Source organism: Charadrius vociferus, unplaced genomic scaffold (assembly GCF_000708025.1).
Source record: "Charadrius vociferus isolate BGI_N301 unplaced genomic scaffold, ASM70802v2 scaffold38, whole genome shotgun sequence".
Taxonomy (NCBI): domain Eukaryota; kingdom Metazoa; phylum Chordata; class Aves; order Charadriiformes; family Charadriidae; genus Charadrius; species Charadrius vociferus.
Window position 1 is genome coordinate 3,917,520 of NW_009650176.1, and position 19,473 is coordinate 3,936,992.

The 19,473-nt window shown below is 38.5% G+C and overlaps 1 protein-coding gene across 1 annotated transcript; it reads left to right on the forward strand.

Moving 5' to 3' along the window:
• The first annotated feature begins 4,470 nt into the window (after positions 1-4,470).
• Positions 4,471-18,934, forward strand: UROS (uroporphyrinogen III synthase). The gene is made up of 9 exons (XM_009892722.1): positions 4,471-4,533; positions 5,333-5,416; positions 7,073-7,169; positions 8,780-8,854; positions 9,239-9,313; positions 14,855-14,938; positions 15,410-15,495; positions 17,761-17,859; positions 18,788-18,934. Exons 1-9 carry the CDS (start codon positions 4,471-4,473, stop codon positions 18,932-18,934), a joined length of 810 nt encoding a protein of 269 aa, XP_009891024.1.
• The last annotated feature ends 539 nt before the right edge of the window (positions 18,935-19,473 follow it).

Sequence of the window (19,473 nt, forward strand, 5' to 3'; positions counted from 1 at the left end):
AGACACCCATACAGAAGGAATTATGCTCAGATCTTTTTTTGTTGTTGTTTTTTGATGGTATATATATTACACTGGCTGTGAATTTGGTGGATTTCTGAACCATAGTTGATGGCAGCCTTACAGGTAGGTTTTTTTATTCTCTGGTTATTAAATCCATCTAATCATAGTAAAAGTTTATTGGTAAGAAATGCGTAGCATCAAAAATCCTAGCCCAGGGGTTTTTAGAGTTTTTTTTTAAAAATCATATCTCAATGGTGTCTTATAATTCATCTGCATTTATGTTTATGATGGAACAGACAATTCCCTTTGCACTTGGCAATCAAACCTTATTGTGACCCATACAGTTGCTTATAATCAGAACAGTATTAGAAAAGTTTAATATGTTTTGCAGATCTCAGTGTCACTTAGCAGCAAGAAACAAAAGGACCCATTTATTTCTTTTTACAAGCTCTGTATTAAAGATAGTTCGCAATTAGTTTGGGGTCAGCTTTTGAAATGAAAGTGGAGTGACCCACAGAGATATTCTTTATGTACAATGTTTTCTATAATAAAATCTGCAAAGGTTTTTTTTTTTTTTTAATATGAGAGAGTGTTGCTCATTTTTACATACTAATATCACATACACATTGTAATCAGCTTTATACTTTAATTGAGGGCACAGGGATGTTGAATTTTACTGTGTGATGCTGTGAATGGGAAGTGTTTCAATTATGTCTGTAAGCATAATATTCTGAATGTGCAATGTAACCTAAAATTACCCTTCTTTTAAATTAAGTAAGGTGGACTTAAAATTAAGTAATGTGGACTCAGAGAAATAGCACCAAGCTGGTTTTAGCCTTCAGTCATGATATAATGCCTCAGACACTCCAGTCGCTCTTGTAGTTTGTTATCAGAGCTAATTGGATGGTTCCCAAACCTCAGACTGACTAATAGAAGTTTTTCTTCATCTTTGTGTCTGTGTGCTCAAGACAAAAAAATCTGTTGTCCTCTTATTAGCTGATGGCAAGCCTAATGGGTTTTAAATGGTAGTTTTTTAACACCTGAAGAAAAATCTTTGCAGGGTTGTTACTGGTGCTCAGGCAAACAAAGTGCTTATTTAGTGAGTCAAAAGTGGGTGGCCAGTGGAAGTGGAAAACTTACTGAGGTTCTTCACACACGCTGTCTTTTTCAGATGTAGATTGAGCACTGCTGGACTCTGCGAAGTCCATTAATTGTTCTAAATAGAAACTTATTATGGTTGTTTAGAAGTTTGTGCATATCTGTCTTGATTAAATACATAATTTATAGATAAAATACCTAAAATATACCTTTGTATTTTAAGTACTTGCTTCAGAGTACATCAAAAAATTGCCAAAGATGCTGCATGTCTTATTGATGTGCTTTCTCTTAATGCTGTTGGATTCAATAGGAATGTTTGTCAGGGTTCTTGACTCTTAAGTGTGTTTAGCAGAAAGCTAGCTGTTTCGAAAATTGTTTTTCAGTCATTTGTAGGGCACTCCCTGGTAACATCTCAAGGACACAAGTAAAGCAGTAAAAATACCTTATTTCTCTTACCGTTCCCTGTGCAGCGGGACCCCCACACCATTGCAGCAAGTCACAAAAACTTTTCTGTATGTTTTTCCTCACAAAAAGAATCCATCATGGAGTTTTAACTTCTTCACGCATTAAATGCGTATATTGGCATATTTTTGTTTTGAAAATGTGCTCGTGTGCTTGTCCCTCTTTGGGATCTTCTCTGCCTTCTCTCCTGCCTGCCCATTAGGACGGCATTTTGCCGTGATTCACTGTCCCCCACTGTGGTGGGGCACACTTGCTAAGAAAGTGAGTTTGGTTGGGTTGCACCCACGGTGTTGGGTGTGAGGAAGCAGCATTTGGAAATGGGTGTATCCCACCGGTTTTCATTTGGTCACGCGTGTCACCAAATCTGTGTGAACCTGTCTGAACTACACAGGCAGACAGAACAAAACCGTCCATGACTGCGGAAAAAGAGACTAATTTTTTCATCGGTTAAACCAGAAGAACTCAGAGGGTAGTTGAGATCAAAACATGTTATTCATCAATGCACAAACTTACAGATTCCCTCGGTCAAATTTGTCTGATGTTGGACACTTGCAGCCCCTTTTTTGGAGTCAGTAAGTGAGCTGCCTTCTGACAGAACTGAAACTAAGCCAGTGGCTCCTAGGAGTGCCAGGGCCGTGCATCCTGCTCTTTATACAAGTTAGCCAGGTGGCTGAGTCCAAAATACAGCTTGTAGGATTTCTTTGTAGAGGAGACAGCTAGGTAATTGCATCTTGCGGTAGTTCATGATATTTTATGACTTTGGAATTATTCTTTGGTTTCAGTATATATTTTGTACATAGGATCTAAACAAAATAATTAATTTGATTATCGTAAGTCACCGTGTTAAGCATGGATGTTTACCCATTTCTTATTGTTATTCATTACTTGACACAGTAATAAGGCATAGGATGGGAAGTTAATTCTTTTCTAACTACCTGAAGTAATTATTTAGAAATTTGCTTTCCCCAGGTTCACCTGAATTAACTCTCTCATGTCATCTGGGGGTTTTATTACAATACTTCTGGAAATTGCTCTTTCCAAAAAGTATTTTTATCTTGTATTATGCAGTTTCAAAGGATTTTTTTTTTTCCATTACATTTACATTTCATTGACTTCATAATGTTATTAAAGATTATATATTTTGGAAATAGGAAGGCATGGTAGGTTAGAGTTAACATCATTTTTCTTGGTGCTGTTAGCCTTTAAGAGTACTAAGAGAAATGTAAATGTATCATACTTGAGAGCATAAGCACTGAAGGTGGAGTTATAGTAAAGATTGTTAGTAACATCAATATCAGAACAACAATCTATACTACAAAGATCTATGCGCAACGTGTGTTTTTACAAGAATGTTGGATTTTTAAAGTGAAGACGGTTACAGTGTTAAAGTGACTGAGAAAGGTCCCTTAGCCCTACCTCCTTCAAGCCACTAGCCAGCAGATACTCAAAAGTATTTGGGAGTCTAACTCCTGAAAGCCGTGGATGGGATCTACTTTGAAATCAGCGAGAATTACACTTTTGGACAATATGGCCTTCAACAAAACCCTGTTTCTTCTTCTGTGTGTGCTTTTAGTCGTTCCTTTTGACTTCACTGGCCTTGGTATTTCAGAACTGTAGAGCCCTGCCAGTTCTCCTTGGGTCAGTACTGAGTGCTCGAAGTCTTGTGCAAATGAGCGCTTCCGTGTCTAATTTTAAAACCACGTTTTAAAACCTCGATTAAAAAAAATGAAGTTTAAAATCCACAAAATTAACGTAGTATCACAGTCGGATATTGAGTTCCTGGGGGTGGTTTGCTTTGGGTGCCCTTTTCACCACCTGTATTTCACAGTGCTTCAGGCTGTAGAAGAATGTGTGACACTGAGCTCTGGTTACTCGTACTGGATCCTGCTTATCCAGTGTTGTCTAAAGCTTTTTCTTTTCTCTTGTCTTTTCTCATTTTTGTTTGAACAGCTTTTTTGTCTTTGATGAAGTTTGGAGGATTTCAATGCACATCCTGCAAATGAATAAAACTTAAGGTGTTTGTAGATTTGAATATTCGTAATTATTACTTTTAAAGAGAATTTGTTACTATCTAATCTATCAGGAAAGTAGCACATAGCTAATTAAGGTAAACGTGCAGTTAGAGAATGGATTTCTGTTTGTATTATTCCATTTGTTTACTTTGATGCTTGGTATATTTGCTTGCGTGTTTTAACAGGCTTTGAATTCAGCACCAGAATCAACTTTTAAGGAACTGAGAACTATCATCTCTCATTTTAATAGCAGAATATATTTTTGCAATGTTATCTTGTTTACTATTGATGTATCAAAGAAGGTAGATGAATATTATATGTATTATATTCAGATGTATAAATATGTATATATATACACAACTATGTTTGTGTTTTTTAAAAGAAGTTTGAAACACTGCCCTGCAAATGTTTTCTCCCGTGAAAAGGATGAGACCCCAAATGCATCAAATTAAATCGCTTGGTAAATAAGTGCTTGCATACTCGTTATGATGAGCAGAGGGTGGAAACTAGCATGGAAATGAGTAGAAGAGTAAGTTCTTATAGATAGGAGCTTATTGTGTTGCTGAGCGTGGCTGCATTGTAGGGGTTGTTACTTCTTTTACAAAATATTCTCCTTTAAAATGTGTTCTCCTTGATGACTTTCATTATAGTTTCTCCCTTAGGCAGTATTATCTAAAGGCAGCATGTTATTTGTTGGTCTTATCAGGGTGGATGTTCATGGCCAGAGAATGTACGTTAACTGCTTACTCATTGTATGGAGAGCAGTGCAACTGTTAGCAACCTGGTTTCTTTGAAGCTGAGCTATTAAAGTCACTGTTCAGAAGAAAGTCTTCTAGATCTAATTTAGATAAATTCCATTATTGTATTTCAGAGTTCTTTTGCAGTTATTTGGTAAACAATGAAGGTTCTGTTGCTGAAGGATCCCAAAGACAAAGATTCAGGACCAGATCCATACATTAAAGTGAGTAAACTTTAAAAAAAGTAAACAATTGTGTCACTTCACTATTAAACAATAGTATCATGTGTTCAGAAAGATAGATGAATTTAACTGTTTTAAGTGAAAAACATGCTTAATCAAAATTAGCAATGCATGTCTGAAATGATGATTTTTTTAAGAAAAATAATCAAAATTAGGAGTGCATGTCTGAACTTAATCTAAGAAAAAAAATATCCTAGAGAATTTGCTGTTACTGAAAAAATTATTTTAGTTATGGGCCATTCGTACTGAATTCACCATTAAAGCTCTCAAAAAAGTACTGATATTAAAACAATTTTATTTTAACAAATTGATTGTGTTCCTGTGTATAGAATTAAAATTGAAAAAAAATGTTAGCAGTCGTACTGGAAATATGTGAAAAGGGGGTTATCTGTCACTGTGGTCCTTTCTGCTGTTGCCTTTAGTCATGTGAGTAGGTCTTACTTGTAAGAGCAGTTCTATTGACCTTAAAGAATTCCAGAGATATACAAGAATATTTGCAGGACTAGGTGATCATTTGTCACTCAGGGACATCAGGGTTATGTGCTGGTATATACTGTAACTATGCAGGAGCCCTCAGTTCCACAACTGTTTGTTTAGTATTATGTTGTAATACTAAATAACTAACAAAATGAAACTAGATTCACTAGTAAAAGCAAATAAGATGCCTTTGTATTTTTCTTAAGTAAAAATAAATATTTGTGCTGACTTAGTCAACTCTTTGAAAAAGAAGAAAACTACTGTTTGAAATCTATTTCAAGAGCTGTAAAACTTTTTTTCGTAGGAATTAGGATTATACGGAATTGAAGCAACTTTGATTCCAGTTTTGTCATTTGAATTCATATCTCTTGAAAGCTTGTTTGAAAAGGTAAGTTTTAAATTATTTCAGTTGTCTTATATTTCAACAGAATTTAGGCCATGGTTGCCAAGATGCTGTGTCTTATCTTGATTTAATAATGCATCAAATAAAATGCCCTTTGTGGTACCTCTTTTTGTGTTTCCACAAACACAGTTGTATACAATACCATATTATATACAACACAATACAGTATTGTGTACGTCAAGTATGTTGCCCATGCTTGTTAAAGAATTCAGTTGGTCAGATAGAATTCACAGTTAGATTCTTGGACTGTACATAGTCACAGGTATTGTGGCATTTTCTCACAGCAAGAAATTAGAAGACTGTAGTGACAACTAAAGGTTACCTGAGGTTCACCCTTACATTGTACTGAAATTGTCTACTGCATCTCCTAGTTACATGGAACAAAATTGCATAATTGATGTTCTCTTTCTTCTCTTTCTTCAATGTATGTATTTAATTTTAAAGTGTTGAATTAAAAGGTTTTCCGAGGGAGGTTCCCTTTACTGACAACCTCCAACATCACTGAATTTGTTAGGTGTTTGAATGTATCATGATCTGCGATCTGCGTTTACAAGTGATCCAAGAACACTTTTCGTTTTTTTGTGCTGATCTTTGCGAGCCCTTTAGTAATCTTAACTGTTTGAGGGGCCAGGGGGCAAGCAGCTGTCTGGGTAGTACCCTCTGTGTTACTACTTGGAATAACAGCTTGTTTCTCTTGTATGAATTTGTAAGTATCTCATATGTTGTTTGCCCATCCTTCCAGCTCATTTCAGTGGCAGGAATCCTTGTACGTTCCTACAGATTCTCAGAATTAATACAGTCTGTGCAAGCGTTGTTCTGAATTTGAGATTTGTTATACATTTCACTTATAATACTGGCAACCCCCAGTATCAGTACAGGCTGGGGGATAAAGGGATTCAGAGCATCCCTGAGAAGGACTTGGAGGTGTTGGTGGATGAGAAGCTCACCATGAGCCGGCAGTGTGCGCTGGCAGCCCAGCGAGCCCCCCGCACCCCGGGCTGCATCCCCACCAGCAGAAGGAGACGGAGCTGTTGGAGCGGGGCCAGAGGAGGGCACGGAGATGCTGGGAGGGCTGGAGCCCCTCTGCTGGGAGGACAGGCTGGGAGAGTTGGGGGGGTTCAGCCTGGAGAAGAGAAGGCGAAAAAGGGGAGACCTCAGAGCCCCTTCCAGTATTTAAAGGGGGTCTGCAGGAAAGATGGGGACAAACTTTATAGCAGGGCCTGTTGCAATAGGACAAGGCGTAATGGTTTTAAACTATAAAAAGGTAGATTTAGACTAGCTATAAGGAAGAAATGTTTTACTGTGAGGGTGGTGAAACCCTGGCCCAGGTTGCCCAGAGAGGTGGTGGATGCCTCATCCCTGGAAACATTCCGGGTCAGGCTGGACGGGGCTCTGAGCAACCTGATCTAGTTGAAGATGTCCCTGCTTATTGCAGGAGGGTTGGACTAGATGGCCTTTAAAGGTCCCTTCCAACCCAAGCTATGATTCTATGATATTAATGAAATATTTGCCCTTTTCAGTTTCAGACATGTATGGAAGCTGTTTTGTTCTTCACGAGAGTATAAAGAATTGATCAACTTAATTTTTTCATTTATTTACTCATTTTTTTATCTGCTTCTTAAATTTATTGTTGATAATTAGGTCTCTCATCCAGAATGTTATGGAGGCCTAGTTTTTACCAGTCCAAGAGCATTGGAAGCCATCAAGATATGTTTAAAGGATAATAGTAAAAATGAAGGTAAGTGCATATTTAGATTCCTTGGTCTTTCTGTTTCAGTATTTTGTAATTTTATTTCATCCACTCGTAGGTGTTTGGAGTATGCCTTTTTAAAAAAAGCTTTTTCTCTTAGCTCTTTTGGCATCATAAAGGCCTCATGCTAAGTTGAGCTTTTAAGAGATTGAGGGCTGGGTTTTTTGCACTTAGGCTGTTTTTAGAAATGAAAGGAAAGAGCTTTTGGTGCAAATTACTAATTCGTGTGAGCTTTTTCAGTTGTGGTTATCTTTGCTAAAAAGAGTTGTAAACAGAAACTCATGCATGAGGAATGTTTTGCTGCAGTGCCTCATTTTGCTTACTAACCACTTTCCCCCTTAGAGAGGAGCGTTTTGTTGAAAGTGGCCACTGCTACTTCTGTGTAGACTTCATACAGAGTCTTACAGAAAAACAGATTTCCCTGTCTGGAATGTAAAACTTAGCAAGTGAATTCAGCATTAGCTAAAAAGCAGTGAAGAAATGGTAATACGTAAAAGCCAACAGATTAGTTGTGAGTGAGAATCCTGCAGAGTGCTAAATAGAAATTACCATACCAATGATCTATCAAATCCTTGTAAACTCTTCTAAATTATTTGAGTTTATACGTGCACTTAAATTGTAGAATTACTTTATCTGCTCCATATTTAAGCTGTAGTCATACTAACCAGTATACAGTGAGTAAGCTTACACTCTTGAGTAAGCAGTAAATACACTGTCAGCTTATTTTAGCATTGTCAAGAGTAGAGGGCTGTGTTTTAGGATTTTTGATCAAATGTAATCTCTCATCTAGAGTTCATCCCTAGTCTTGATTAAGAATTTTGGGAGCGGCTGAAAAACAATGTCCTATGCCGTATCATTTTAAGACAACATAGCAAAAGACTTAGTATATCTATTTTTGACCCATAAGGATTTCAGGCATAAGGATCAGGTAGCTGACTCCAAGAAGTGTAATTTGTAACATACTACCTGAAGGAGGAGAATAATTTCCTAGTAATTTTATTTTGGTCTATGGTACGTTTTATTTCTGAGCTGATAACTTATTTTTTGTGTACATTTAAAATATAATCAGTTTCTATATTTTTCTTGTATAAGAAGGGGTTACATTATAGGATACCATAGTGCACAGATATAGATTTCTACCCTTTTATTTGTAGTCACAGAAGATTATATTTGTTTTTTGCATAAGCCTTCACTTTGAAACCACCAGTTTGTATGTTTAAATCTCCCTTTGTACTATGTGCTGTTTTTTTCTATGAGTTCTGATGGTTTTTTTTAATTCTTAATGCCAAAATATAAACGAACATTGCAAATTGCACATGATCTGGCATAGGGCGAGTGTGCATTAAAAATGCTACTTAATGAAAGCAGCTAAGAACTATTTATTCAAATTAGGCTTTTAAAAACATGTTGTAGACTGCTATTTACACAATGAGAAAAATACATTAAAAATGCATTTTGTACATCCAGATTTGCTGAAATATGTGGTGGAGTGTTAATAGTTACTATTATTTTGCTGTATTTGTAGATTAAAGTCCAAATATTCATTTTGCATTCATGTTTTGTTGCCACGTGCTTAAATTTAATTTAATGTTTTTCAGCCTGGTTAAAATCTCTTAAACAAAGATGGAATACCAAACCAGCATACGTGGTAGGAAAAGCTACAGCTTCGCTGGGTAAGCTGGAGTTTAAAAAAAGAAATCTTAGATAAATCTGTCTTGTAAGTACAATTTGTGGAATATTAGCTGCTATTCAAGGATGCTTAGAAAAAAAGATACAGGTAAGCGGATAATTTTGAAAACAGGTAATTTTATACACATTAGAACTATACATGCTTACTTCATCTAAGGAACTAGCTTCTGTTTTTTCATTACTCGAGAATCGAATCGAATCTTTCATAGCATGTTACTACTTCAGATGCTCAGATTTATTGCTTTTCAAAGATGTATCTGTGTGCGTGGATCAAGTTGTGTCTCCCTTTTCAACCCATGTTTCTGTGATAGTAAATCTGAATTGTTCTTATTGATTTCAATGTTTTTCTCTGCTGCTTTTGGTTATAGTGGAAGAAATTGGTCTTATTCCATATGGAGAAAAGTCTGGAAATGCTGAAAAATTGGCTGAATATATTTGCTCAAGTAAGTATCTAAAACTTTCTACTTAAATCAAGCCAATGTACCGTCCATTATTTCAGAGTTTCCTATATATAAAATCAAGTGTACACTGATGCAGGGAAGTACATACTGCATACATCTCTTATATGTAGAACCTGTGAATTCAGCTTCTGGGAACGTCGGTGATATCTCTAAAAGACAATAAAAAATTACTTCGAAATACCTATACAAAATATTAGTTTACATGAAATCTTAGACTCTGTAATTGATTAATACTACTATATGACCCAGTACACAAAGTATTTTTTTACTAAAAGATCAGAGCTGTAGTGATTTGAAACTGCTGCTTAATTGTAGGGTTTAAATGATTGTGACTATAGGTGTGCTGGTTCTCTGTGAACTTCAGGTGACCCGACTTTCCTTGCTTCAAACCAGTTGATGCTGGCGACTGTTCACCGTGCCATAGTTCAAAGTAGACAGGGGAACTCCCTTCCTCTGAATGAACCTGTGGTTTCAGAGGAATCTGTTTTTCAGCACTAAAGGAGAATGGTTTTGAAGAAGATACAGAAAGGATTAGTTAAAATTATCGTCATAGAATGGTTTGGGTTGGAAGGGGTCATCTAGTTCTGACTCCTCTGCTGTGGACAGGGACACCTCCCCCCAGCCCAGGTTGCTCCAAGCCCCGTCCAACCTGGCCTTGTACACCTCCAGGGATGGGGCAGCCACAGCTTCTCTGGGCAACCTGTTCTGTTTTAGTAAAATTGACATAAACTAGGAAAATGAAATGCAAAATGAGATTTGGGACAACAGTTCCAGTGTCTCACTACCCTCACAGTAAAACATTTCTTCCTAATATCTAATCTAAATCTCCCCACTTCCAGTTTAAAACCATTACCCCTTGTCCTGTCAACTGTAGCACTGTTGTAGAAGGCCACCAAATTTGTCAGACATGAATTGTCCTTAGTGAAGGCATGTTGGCTGTCACCGGTCACCTCCTTATTTTCCATGTCCCTTAGCAGAGTTTCCAGGAGGATCTGCTCCATGATCTTGCCGGGCACAGAGGTGAGACTGACCGCCTATAGTTCCCCAAGTCTTCCTTTTTTCCCTTTTTAAAAATGGGGGTTGTTTCCCCCTTTCCAGCCAGTGGACGCCTCACCAGACTGCCACAGCTTCTCGAATATGATGGGTAGTGACACGGCAACCTCATCCACCAGTTCCCTCGGGACCTGTGGATGATGGTTTATGTTTTGTTTAACCGTTTTCTTATGGTTAAAGCTGTAATGCTCATCTGCTGCTTGTGAATGTATTATCAGGTTGTTGGGTAATTTTAAAAGTCTAGCTTGTCTACCTCCTCTTTTTTTTTTTTACTGTAGTTTCTTAAAATTTCCAATAGTAATAAGAAATGTTTTTAGGCTTAGGGGGGTGATTATTTTTTGAGTGGATGGGTCAGTACAAGGTGCAAAAGAAGAGGCTGTGTTTTTGTACAGCCTGGGTTACAGAAGTTGGGTGAAGAATGTCATCAGCAGGAGCTGCCAGTGCAGTGACTTTGAGCTCAGAGCTTCTGACACACGTGGTGGTGTTCCAGGGGTTCCGCAACTGAGGTGCATGCTTCAAATCATGTGTACAATTTATAACAGAGGAAAAAAATTATAAACAATATTAGGGGCAGGCATAGGAACCCCAGGCTGCTCTCTCAAGAATTTCCTGCTCGGTATGCTAGAGTCAGCATCCTTCTTGTTTGCGTGTTTATGCTTTTGCCCTTTCCTTTTTGACCACTGACCCTTCTCTGTTTATAAGTACATACAAGGGACAGCTAGAAGTCAGCAGAATTAGTTGCTGAGCACTCTGAAACTCGTTGCTAAAATAATCTCTGTACCAGATGAAAATCACACCTGAAGTTCAATATCTCGGCAGCAACCTGTTAGCTGGCAGATCCTTCTCTGCACTTTTATATGACCTGGGTATGTCCCTGCTCATGTAAGAAGGCAGGGAGCTGTATAGTGGAGCCTTATCGTGAAATTAGAAGCTGGCTTTCAGTCTGATACAAAGATACGCTCTTCGCTGAAGGACTTTCTGCCCCAAATTTAAAAAGGGAAACAGAAACCTTCATCTAGAGGCTCATGCGGTGTCCACTAGTTGAACTGAGGATGACCACTGCTTTGCCAAGCCATGTTGTTCAGCCAAAGTAAATAGTCTGCGTTTGGCTCACCCTGGTCAGAGAAACGAATGACAATCTGCAGTTATTCTAGATGTTGCATGAATTATTGTATCTGCTGGTTTAAAAGCCCCACTGCTGACCCCGCTTTATGAACTTGCTGAATAAGGTGCTAGGTGCTTCAGTAGTGGAAATGACGTCAAGAACCCTGACATGTTATTTTTGGCTGTTAGGCGTAACGTTAGATACAAAAGGGAGTGTTGATTAGCAAAGTCTGCATAGTACCAGGGATTTATAGGTAAAACAAGAATGCGGTTGGAGGTGGGAAGTATTGTTTTTTATGGGCAGAGTGCTCTGTAACTCATTGTCAAATAAAATATTTCAACTATATGGAATATTTCATGATAAAAATGATAGTTGCCAACACGAGATTAAATAATAAATTGTGAAAATTAAAAATGAAATTTTCAACACAAAAATGCCATAAGTGAGGAATAACCCATATCTACTCTTCAACAGATACTTTAAAACAAAGACAGGTTTTAGCTGATTTTTTAGTGCTAGGAAATCTACTTCTGGTAATGAATTAATGTTTGCCAACTTGCAGGAGGAGGGTTTTATTGAGAAGGAAGACGAGAAAAATACCTGTGTCTTCTGTTGTATGAATCTGAAAAAATCTAGGATCAGGTCTAAAGAAAACAGTGCGCGCAGGAGCACACTTTTTTCTAGGAGTGGAAAAAAATTCCTCGTTGTTGAGCCTGTGACGGGCACAGTTACTGCATCGGAACGTCTTCTTGGCTATTTTCTCAGCCCAGTTGAGGATCATCCTCCTCTTCCTCCTCCCTTGGGAGCTGCTGGGTTCGCAGCCCCGGGTACTTCTGGGGGTGTTTGGTGCCACGGCTGTTTCCCTCTCCTCTTCCAGCACTCCGGCAGAGTTAGGAGCCAGCAGTCACAGAGGGAGTGGGACAGGGAACGGCACTTGCTGGTGGCAGCAGAGAAGTTCACTCCAGAGGCAGCAGCAGCTTCTGATAGCCACTGCTGGGAAGGAGAGAACTGTGTGTTTACAGCCTTTTACGTAGAGTATCCTGAGGGCGGTTTCATACCTGAACACCAGCAGCTATTTAACTTAACACACTGCTGCAGCACTTCCAGTATCCTTACAAAAATGACTGCCTTTGAATACCCTTCACTTTTCATAACCCACCAGTGAATTTCAGTCATTGGCGACTGCGTGTTGTTGATACATGCAGTCATACTCAGTGATTTATTGTATTCCGCATATTTATTCGCTCCCAATTTATCAAGTAGTTTATAACAATCACTGAAGTACAGATTAAATTACATCATGTTCCCTGTTATGTATGTATTTATTTTTGTCTATGCATAAAATGATAAGCAAATGAAAATAGCTCTGAATTTTTATATCATTAGAATTTATTGTCAGAATAAAAATAAAATCTGAAACAATGATATTTCTTTTGTTATTCACCTCCTGTGCTTTGGCACCAAGTTCAGCTAAGGGAAAATAAAGGAATTTACTCCCTAACTAGGAAGGAGTTAGGAGAAAGGAATTTACTCCTTAACTAACTCCTTTAATCTCTTTTCAAGGCAAATATTTTTTAGTTTTATTACAGTGTACCATTTGTGTTGGTTACAGAAGCAGGGAGAGCCGTAGGGCCAATGCTTGTTGTATTGTGTTCAGACCTACTAAGGAATTTTTCTGTGCTCTGTAAACACAAGTCAAAAAGGATTAGTGTTTGTTACAGATAGCACATTGACATTTCAGTTAACTGACATCAGTTGTAGGAGGATTAATGCTGAAATATTTAGGTTTTATCTTACTATTTAAAAATCTCTTTTATGTTCTGTCCCAAGTTCATCCTTCCCCCCTGTAATTTATTACAAGCGTATCTATGGCTTCTAATAAAACTTAGTGTGCAATTAGGACAGTCAGATCTATCTGTGTTGACTCCTATGAGGGTCTTTCCATTTGATTTTTTACTATGGTGTTTTGTTGTTTTTTTTTTTCCCCTGAGGCATCTCTGATGTTTACTGCTATAAACCAAGAATCTACTTCCAGCACTCAAGAAAAAAAGGCATTTCTTTTTCTAGTAGTTATCTCTTGAAATGTGTATTAACACATCTGGATTAGTAATAAAATAATGCGTTGAGGAACTCCCTTTTATTTTGAAAGATGAATGTCAAGCTGTGTGCAGCTGTGTAGAATTTAATCTTGAAATATTCTCTGTATACATTATTTATAGAAAAGGCAAACTGTGCAAAAAATGTCTGCTGCTAAATTCCTATCTAAAAATCAAATTCTTCCTCGATTAAAATGCTCTTTTATCTTTTGTAAAGTGTCAATATTCACTTTTATTAGGTGAAATCTAGTAGCGGAAAACTTTCCAAAGCAATTAGCTTAAACCCTAACCCCAGCAAATTATTGAGACTCTCATATAGACAGTGCTAATTCCTCCTTCCGAGCCAGGTCTTTGCACTCACAATCTGATGATTATTGTCAGTGTTTGCGCTCCCCGGTCTCCGGCGCGTGGGCCTACACGAGTGCACAGGGACAGGGTGGCTGTGTGAACGGAGGAGGGTTAATCCAAGAGACGGTGATGTGAATACTATCACCTGCTGGTATTTTTTAAGCAGGATTTGTTTACCCCTCTGATAATGTACTGAAACCATGCAAAACCTATGGGAACTGCATCCCAGGTGGATCATGTCTTACAAGAGGTAAGTTATAAACAGCCATGGATCAGAAAGGTCCTTCCAAAATCACCAAGGCGCTTTCGCACGTTGGCAACATAACAGTAATTAAAGTTGGAGGTCACTTCCATTTTAAAGGACAAGAGCAAGTGAGGATGTCCACTTCCACCCTAACAATGGAAGTAGAATCGTTTTTCCTTGGGGAAGTAAGAAAATAGAGTTTCAGATAGACTGAAGCTTTTCAGCACAGTATTTCTATCTTCTTTGCATAAACATTATTTTATATAAAGAAAGCTGTTACGTATTGCCTGGGAGTGGGATTTTAACATACAGAAATTGAGGAAGGTTGTGTTTCTGAGGAGGAGGAGATAACTTTCAGAGTACTTGTTTTGCTTTGTAGAATGGCAAGGGGAATAGAAATGCAGCTTATCTTTTGTGAGATCTTTTTAGCCAATGTATTCATATTACAGTTATGGAATATTTTTTTAATTTACATGCTAAGTAGTCTCTGTCCTCTGAATTGTGGATGCAGTTGCACTGCAAATGTTTTCAGTTATCTTAGGGCTGTGTCTGTGATGAAGCACACGGCATTTACTGCAGTGTTCAACATTTGATACCTTTAAAATGTCTGAAATGTAGCGTGTTTACTCTTTATTAAAAATGTAAGTTAATTAAAGTTCTTGTTTGTGTGTTTACAGGAGAGAAACCTAATTCCTCAGCTCTTCTTTTTCCTTGTGGAGCCCTGAAAAGAGAAGTACTTCCTACAGTACTTCGAGAAAAAGGTTGAACTTCCCTTGGAGCCTCATTTTAATTAGTCAGTTACGAGAAAAGTTGGATCTAAAGCTTGTGAACTGAATTTGAACAACTAAAAATTGAATTTGCTATTATGTCAGCCAGAAGTTAGAGGACAGGAGTGAGAACTGCGAGGCTGGATCGCTGCCCGCAGCTCTGGGACGGAGCCGTGGCGTGACGTGAGCAAGGTTATGGGCCTTGGGCTTCACCTGCGCTCTCCTCTGCGGGGTGGGAGATGACTTACGCAGAGACGCTGCGCAACTCACCACTTTGCCGGTGTGCTTCGAGGTCCTCTGATTCCAGATGCTTTAGTGTATCTTGTCGCTCTAGAAATAGCTTTTCTGTGCCTTCTAAATCTTTTTAGCCTGAAATGGTACACTTAAGTGCAGTTAGTATGTCGAGGGTGTTTTATTGAAATTAATGAAACCCTGTTTAATGATGAATGCATATTCTGATTCCAGGTGTAGCTCTGGAAAGCCTGACTGTTTATCAAACAACCCAACACGCTGACCTGCAAGAATCATTGAGCAGTTATTTCTCGCAACAGGTATTGAGTGCTGATGTAATTTGAGAATTTTTGAGGTATATGGTAACACCTAGCAGAATATACTCCTTTTTTTCAGCTGTCTGTAAATGATACTTGCGGTGATACAAGAATAGGCTTGTTTTGTTTCCCTGTTGACTACCAAAAAGATCCTTTAGCAAACGTTTCAGACAGAGCATGAGTCCCTCAGTTATTTGTTACAGCAATTGTAACGAGCCTAAAAGACACAGTGCCTCTATTTGAAGAAGAAAACAAAACCTTTCACATTTTGTCTAACTTTAAAAATATACGTATGTTTCAGAATTACTGGGAAATAACTGCATAAATAATTACATGTTCAATTTATTCCTTTGAGCTGGACAAGACTGCTTTTTAATTAATACCGTGTCAGAAAGTACATTTAGCAAGGATATTTATTGAACAGCTTTATTATTAATTTTTATTAGTGTAATTGAAATATCACTGGACATCTCTGCTATATATTACAAATCAGAATCCAGTAGTAGTTACCTGCCCTACATATGTGCAGTATTCCTTCTCTGATTATCCAATTATGAGTGTAGTAATCCAATTTTAAGTGTTAGAATTCCAAGTGATGTGCTGTTGACAAGTGTATTGAGAGATATTTGCTAGAATTGTTATTAATGTTATGCCCTTTTTAAAACTATCTAGTAAATGTCATTAGTCAAGGATCAGTCCATAGTAAAAGCTTTGAAGGTACTAATAATTGCTTTTACTTTTTCAAGACTGGCTTTCTGAATTTTCCATTTGTAGGAGCCTGCACCATGTGTAGGATTAATTTTATTCCAAATGCAGGCGTTCCTTCTTACAGCAACTAGGACTCCTTCAGCACGTTGCACCTCTTTTTAAAATGGGTGCATTGATGTCTTGTGAAATTACATACTGATTTTAAAGGTTTTTTTCAAGAGGTCCTAAAAGTTATGGCATGGGCAGGCGAACTGATGCATTGTACTTTCCTGTGTTCCCAGGTAGATATTGCAGTTCTGAACCTCATGGTATTTAGTTTATAGCAGTAACAACAGTGAGTCCATAGTACATACGTGTTTTCTAACTTTCTTAATTCTTTTTATGGAACTCCTTGCTTGCTGCAATTAGATGTTGATTTCAGTGTAAAGCTGTTAAAATGCATTTCTCATGCACTTTTTAGTTGTTCTTAACTGATGATATTGTGGGTATCTATTTAGCGCATGGAGAGCTGACACGAACTGACGAGTGTTTGGCACTCTGTGAGCCAGTGAGCAGCGCTCTGTTCAGTGTCCCTCTGGCCTCCCCGAGCTCAGGCTACCGTCCAAGTCAGCTCTGTAAAATAACAGATGTAGTTTGAGTGCAACTAGTGTATCTTTCTGGTCAGACAGAAAGTCGTGATAAAGGAGGCGTGTGCTTTGGGTCTGCAGCTCGAGAGTTTGGGACCTACACTCCGGACTGAATTTTGCAGTTCTGTTTGGCTACAGAAGATTTCTGCTGCTTAATCTGTGAGAGAAAGCCCTTCCAGGGGTCTGCCGTTTTAGAATCATAAAATCATAGAACATTCTAGGTTGGAAGGGACCTTTAAGATCACCAGGTCCAACCATCAACCTAACACTGCCAAAACATCTACTAAACTATGTCCCTCAGCACCACGTCTACACATCTTTTAAATACCTCCAGGGATGGCGACTCCACCACTTCCGTGGGCAGCCTCTTCCAATACTTGCCAACTCTTTTGGTGAAGAAATTCTTCCTAATATCCATCCTAAACCTCCCCTGGTGCAACTTGAGGCCATTTCCTCCTGTCCTATCACTTGTTACTTGGGAGAAGAGACCATTTTGAGGCAACACCTCATCTTTCCCAGAGCATCTCAGGGCGGGCAGAACTTAGGGTAAACCAGGTGAGCTGGGAAACAGAGAGTATGTGCAGAACTGAGATAGATGGGAGTGGATTTAGGGAAATAACCTGCTGAGTTTTCTTGCAAAACAGGAAAATGAGTACGGCCTCAGAATACTTTTGGTACATTTCTCAGCAAGTGCTTGTTTGACGAAGTATTTGGTTAAAGTCACAGCTGAATTTCAGCATTGTGTGGTAGAAGGGGGGGTTGGCAGGCTGTCTGCACCACAGGAAACCCTTTCTGTTGGCTTTACTGCTGTTTCTCATCAATAAAAACACTTCACATTTTTATAGAGACAGTTGAAGGGATTTATGTAGAAGTGTACAGATACATTGCGGGAATAGTGAATAACCTATGCTGACCTATCATTACTTCTACTCAGGGAATTCCAGCGAGCATCGTGTTCTTCAGTCCATCTGGTGTCAAATTTTGCCTCCAGCACATTCAGAAGCTTTCAGGGGATTTTATCAACCATATCAAGGTATCTTCTCTTTAAAAATGGTGAAATACAGTAGGGAGTATGTTTGGGGTGGGTGAATGAAGGGTAGGAAAGCTGCTACACACATCACAAACCTTCATTTTCTCTATTGGTTGTGTTTATTTCTCTGAAAAAACAGCTTATAGCAATACAAATGTTAAGGTTTGTACTTTGTTCCTTGAATTCAAATAAAAAGAAATTATTTGAAGCTGGTACTAGCAGTTATTTACATTACAGGTTTGTTGGTGAAAAAACAGTCTGATTTGCAGACTGGGGGGAAGTAAGGCAACTCTGGAAGGCCAGTGGTGCTCTCTTCAGCACGACCCTTCAGCAGCTCAGGATAGGTTGTAATAGGATTGTCCGTGTTCAGGTGTGTTCAGTCAAACCCTACAAGAGTTATAAATTTATGACTTGCACCCGTCAGGCTGTGCACAGTGTATTCCTCGCCACCTCTCCTTGTTCTGCTTTCTTACTGACACACTATCCTATTATATAGCTGAGAACCTGTTTTTAAAAAAAGAAAAACAAATTGTTTTCACCTGGATTTTTTTTCCCCAACTAACTTACCCAGTCTCCCCTGGGTAGAGGTTTATCGTCTCTCAGTGATGTGAAGGTGTGAATAGTTCTTGCTTCAACCAGCAATTACAGACTGAGGCAGATTAAAATTCCTCTCACTTTTCCTGTTTTGTGGGACTAAGAGTTTTAAATGTTTGCAACGATGAGAGAAATTTTTAAGTAGCTCAATTGATAGGTGGTTTTTAATACTGAAAATCTCCAACCTGAAATGGTTAGTACAGTTTAGTGAGCTCAGCCATGCAAATTGATGCACGGGCAGTGTCAGCAAAGAAGGAAGGGTATGTACCTAAGTAACTAGTAAAAGCTGATACCGTACGTGGCTACACCATTATAACTGTAAATAATGTAATTTCAGTTTGCTGCCATCGGCCCAACAACTGCGGATGCCATGGAGGCAGCGGGAATCCCCGTTAGCTGCACTGCAGAGAGTCCGACTCCCCAAGACCTCGCTGCCGGGATCCAGAAAGCACTTCACTTACAGAACTGCTGTTTGTCTAAGTAAGCGCACAGCGTGCATGCGAAGGCGAATACGGTGTTGTAGAAGGTTTTTCCATTTTGCAGACATGTTGTCCTGCTTGAAAGTATTTTGCAGGAATATGCAACGCTGTCCTCGTCAGGGCCTGGTGTGAGAATCCCAGTATCTGAGAAATCTGGAATTGTCCAGCATCTAGCTATTCCCTCTTTTCTCCTGTGTGCAGTGTAAATATTTTAAGTGGACATTCCTTGAAAACTAGTTGTGAGAGGCTAATCTGCGTCAGAGTAGTATATTGAAATAAGTTCAGTGTATCACCTCAGGTATCTCCTAGCACACGAGGTAAGGTTTTCATTTCTCTGGATAATCAGTTTTACACGCACGTCTTCTTTTTCTTTTATAGAAGAAAAGAATACTTACAATGAAGTATTTTCTGCTGTAAACCTTACTTGTTCATTATTCTGTTTTTCAGATATTTATATTAAAAATGATGATTGTAGATTCTCAATGGACTAGGGTAGTTCTTGCAGTGAAGTTGCACTGTGTGGAGCTAATAGCAGGTCAGCTAT

Coding starts and splice junctions, on each gene's coding strand:
- UROS (XM_009892722.1), top strand. CDS start 4,471: ATGAAGGTTCTGTTGCTGAAGGATCCCAAAGACAAAGATTCAGGACCA. Junction 8,855..9,238: donor AAAAGCTACAGCTTCGCTGG/GTAAGCTGGAGT, acceptor TTTTGGTTATAG/TGGAAGAAATTGGTCTTATT. Junction 14,939..15,409: donor TACAGTACTTCGAGAAAAAG/GTTGAACTTCCC, acceptor TTCTGATTCCAG/GTGTAGCTCTGGAAAGCCTG.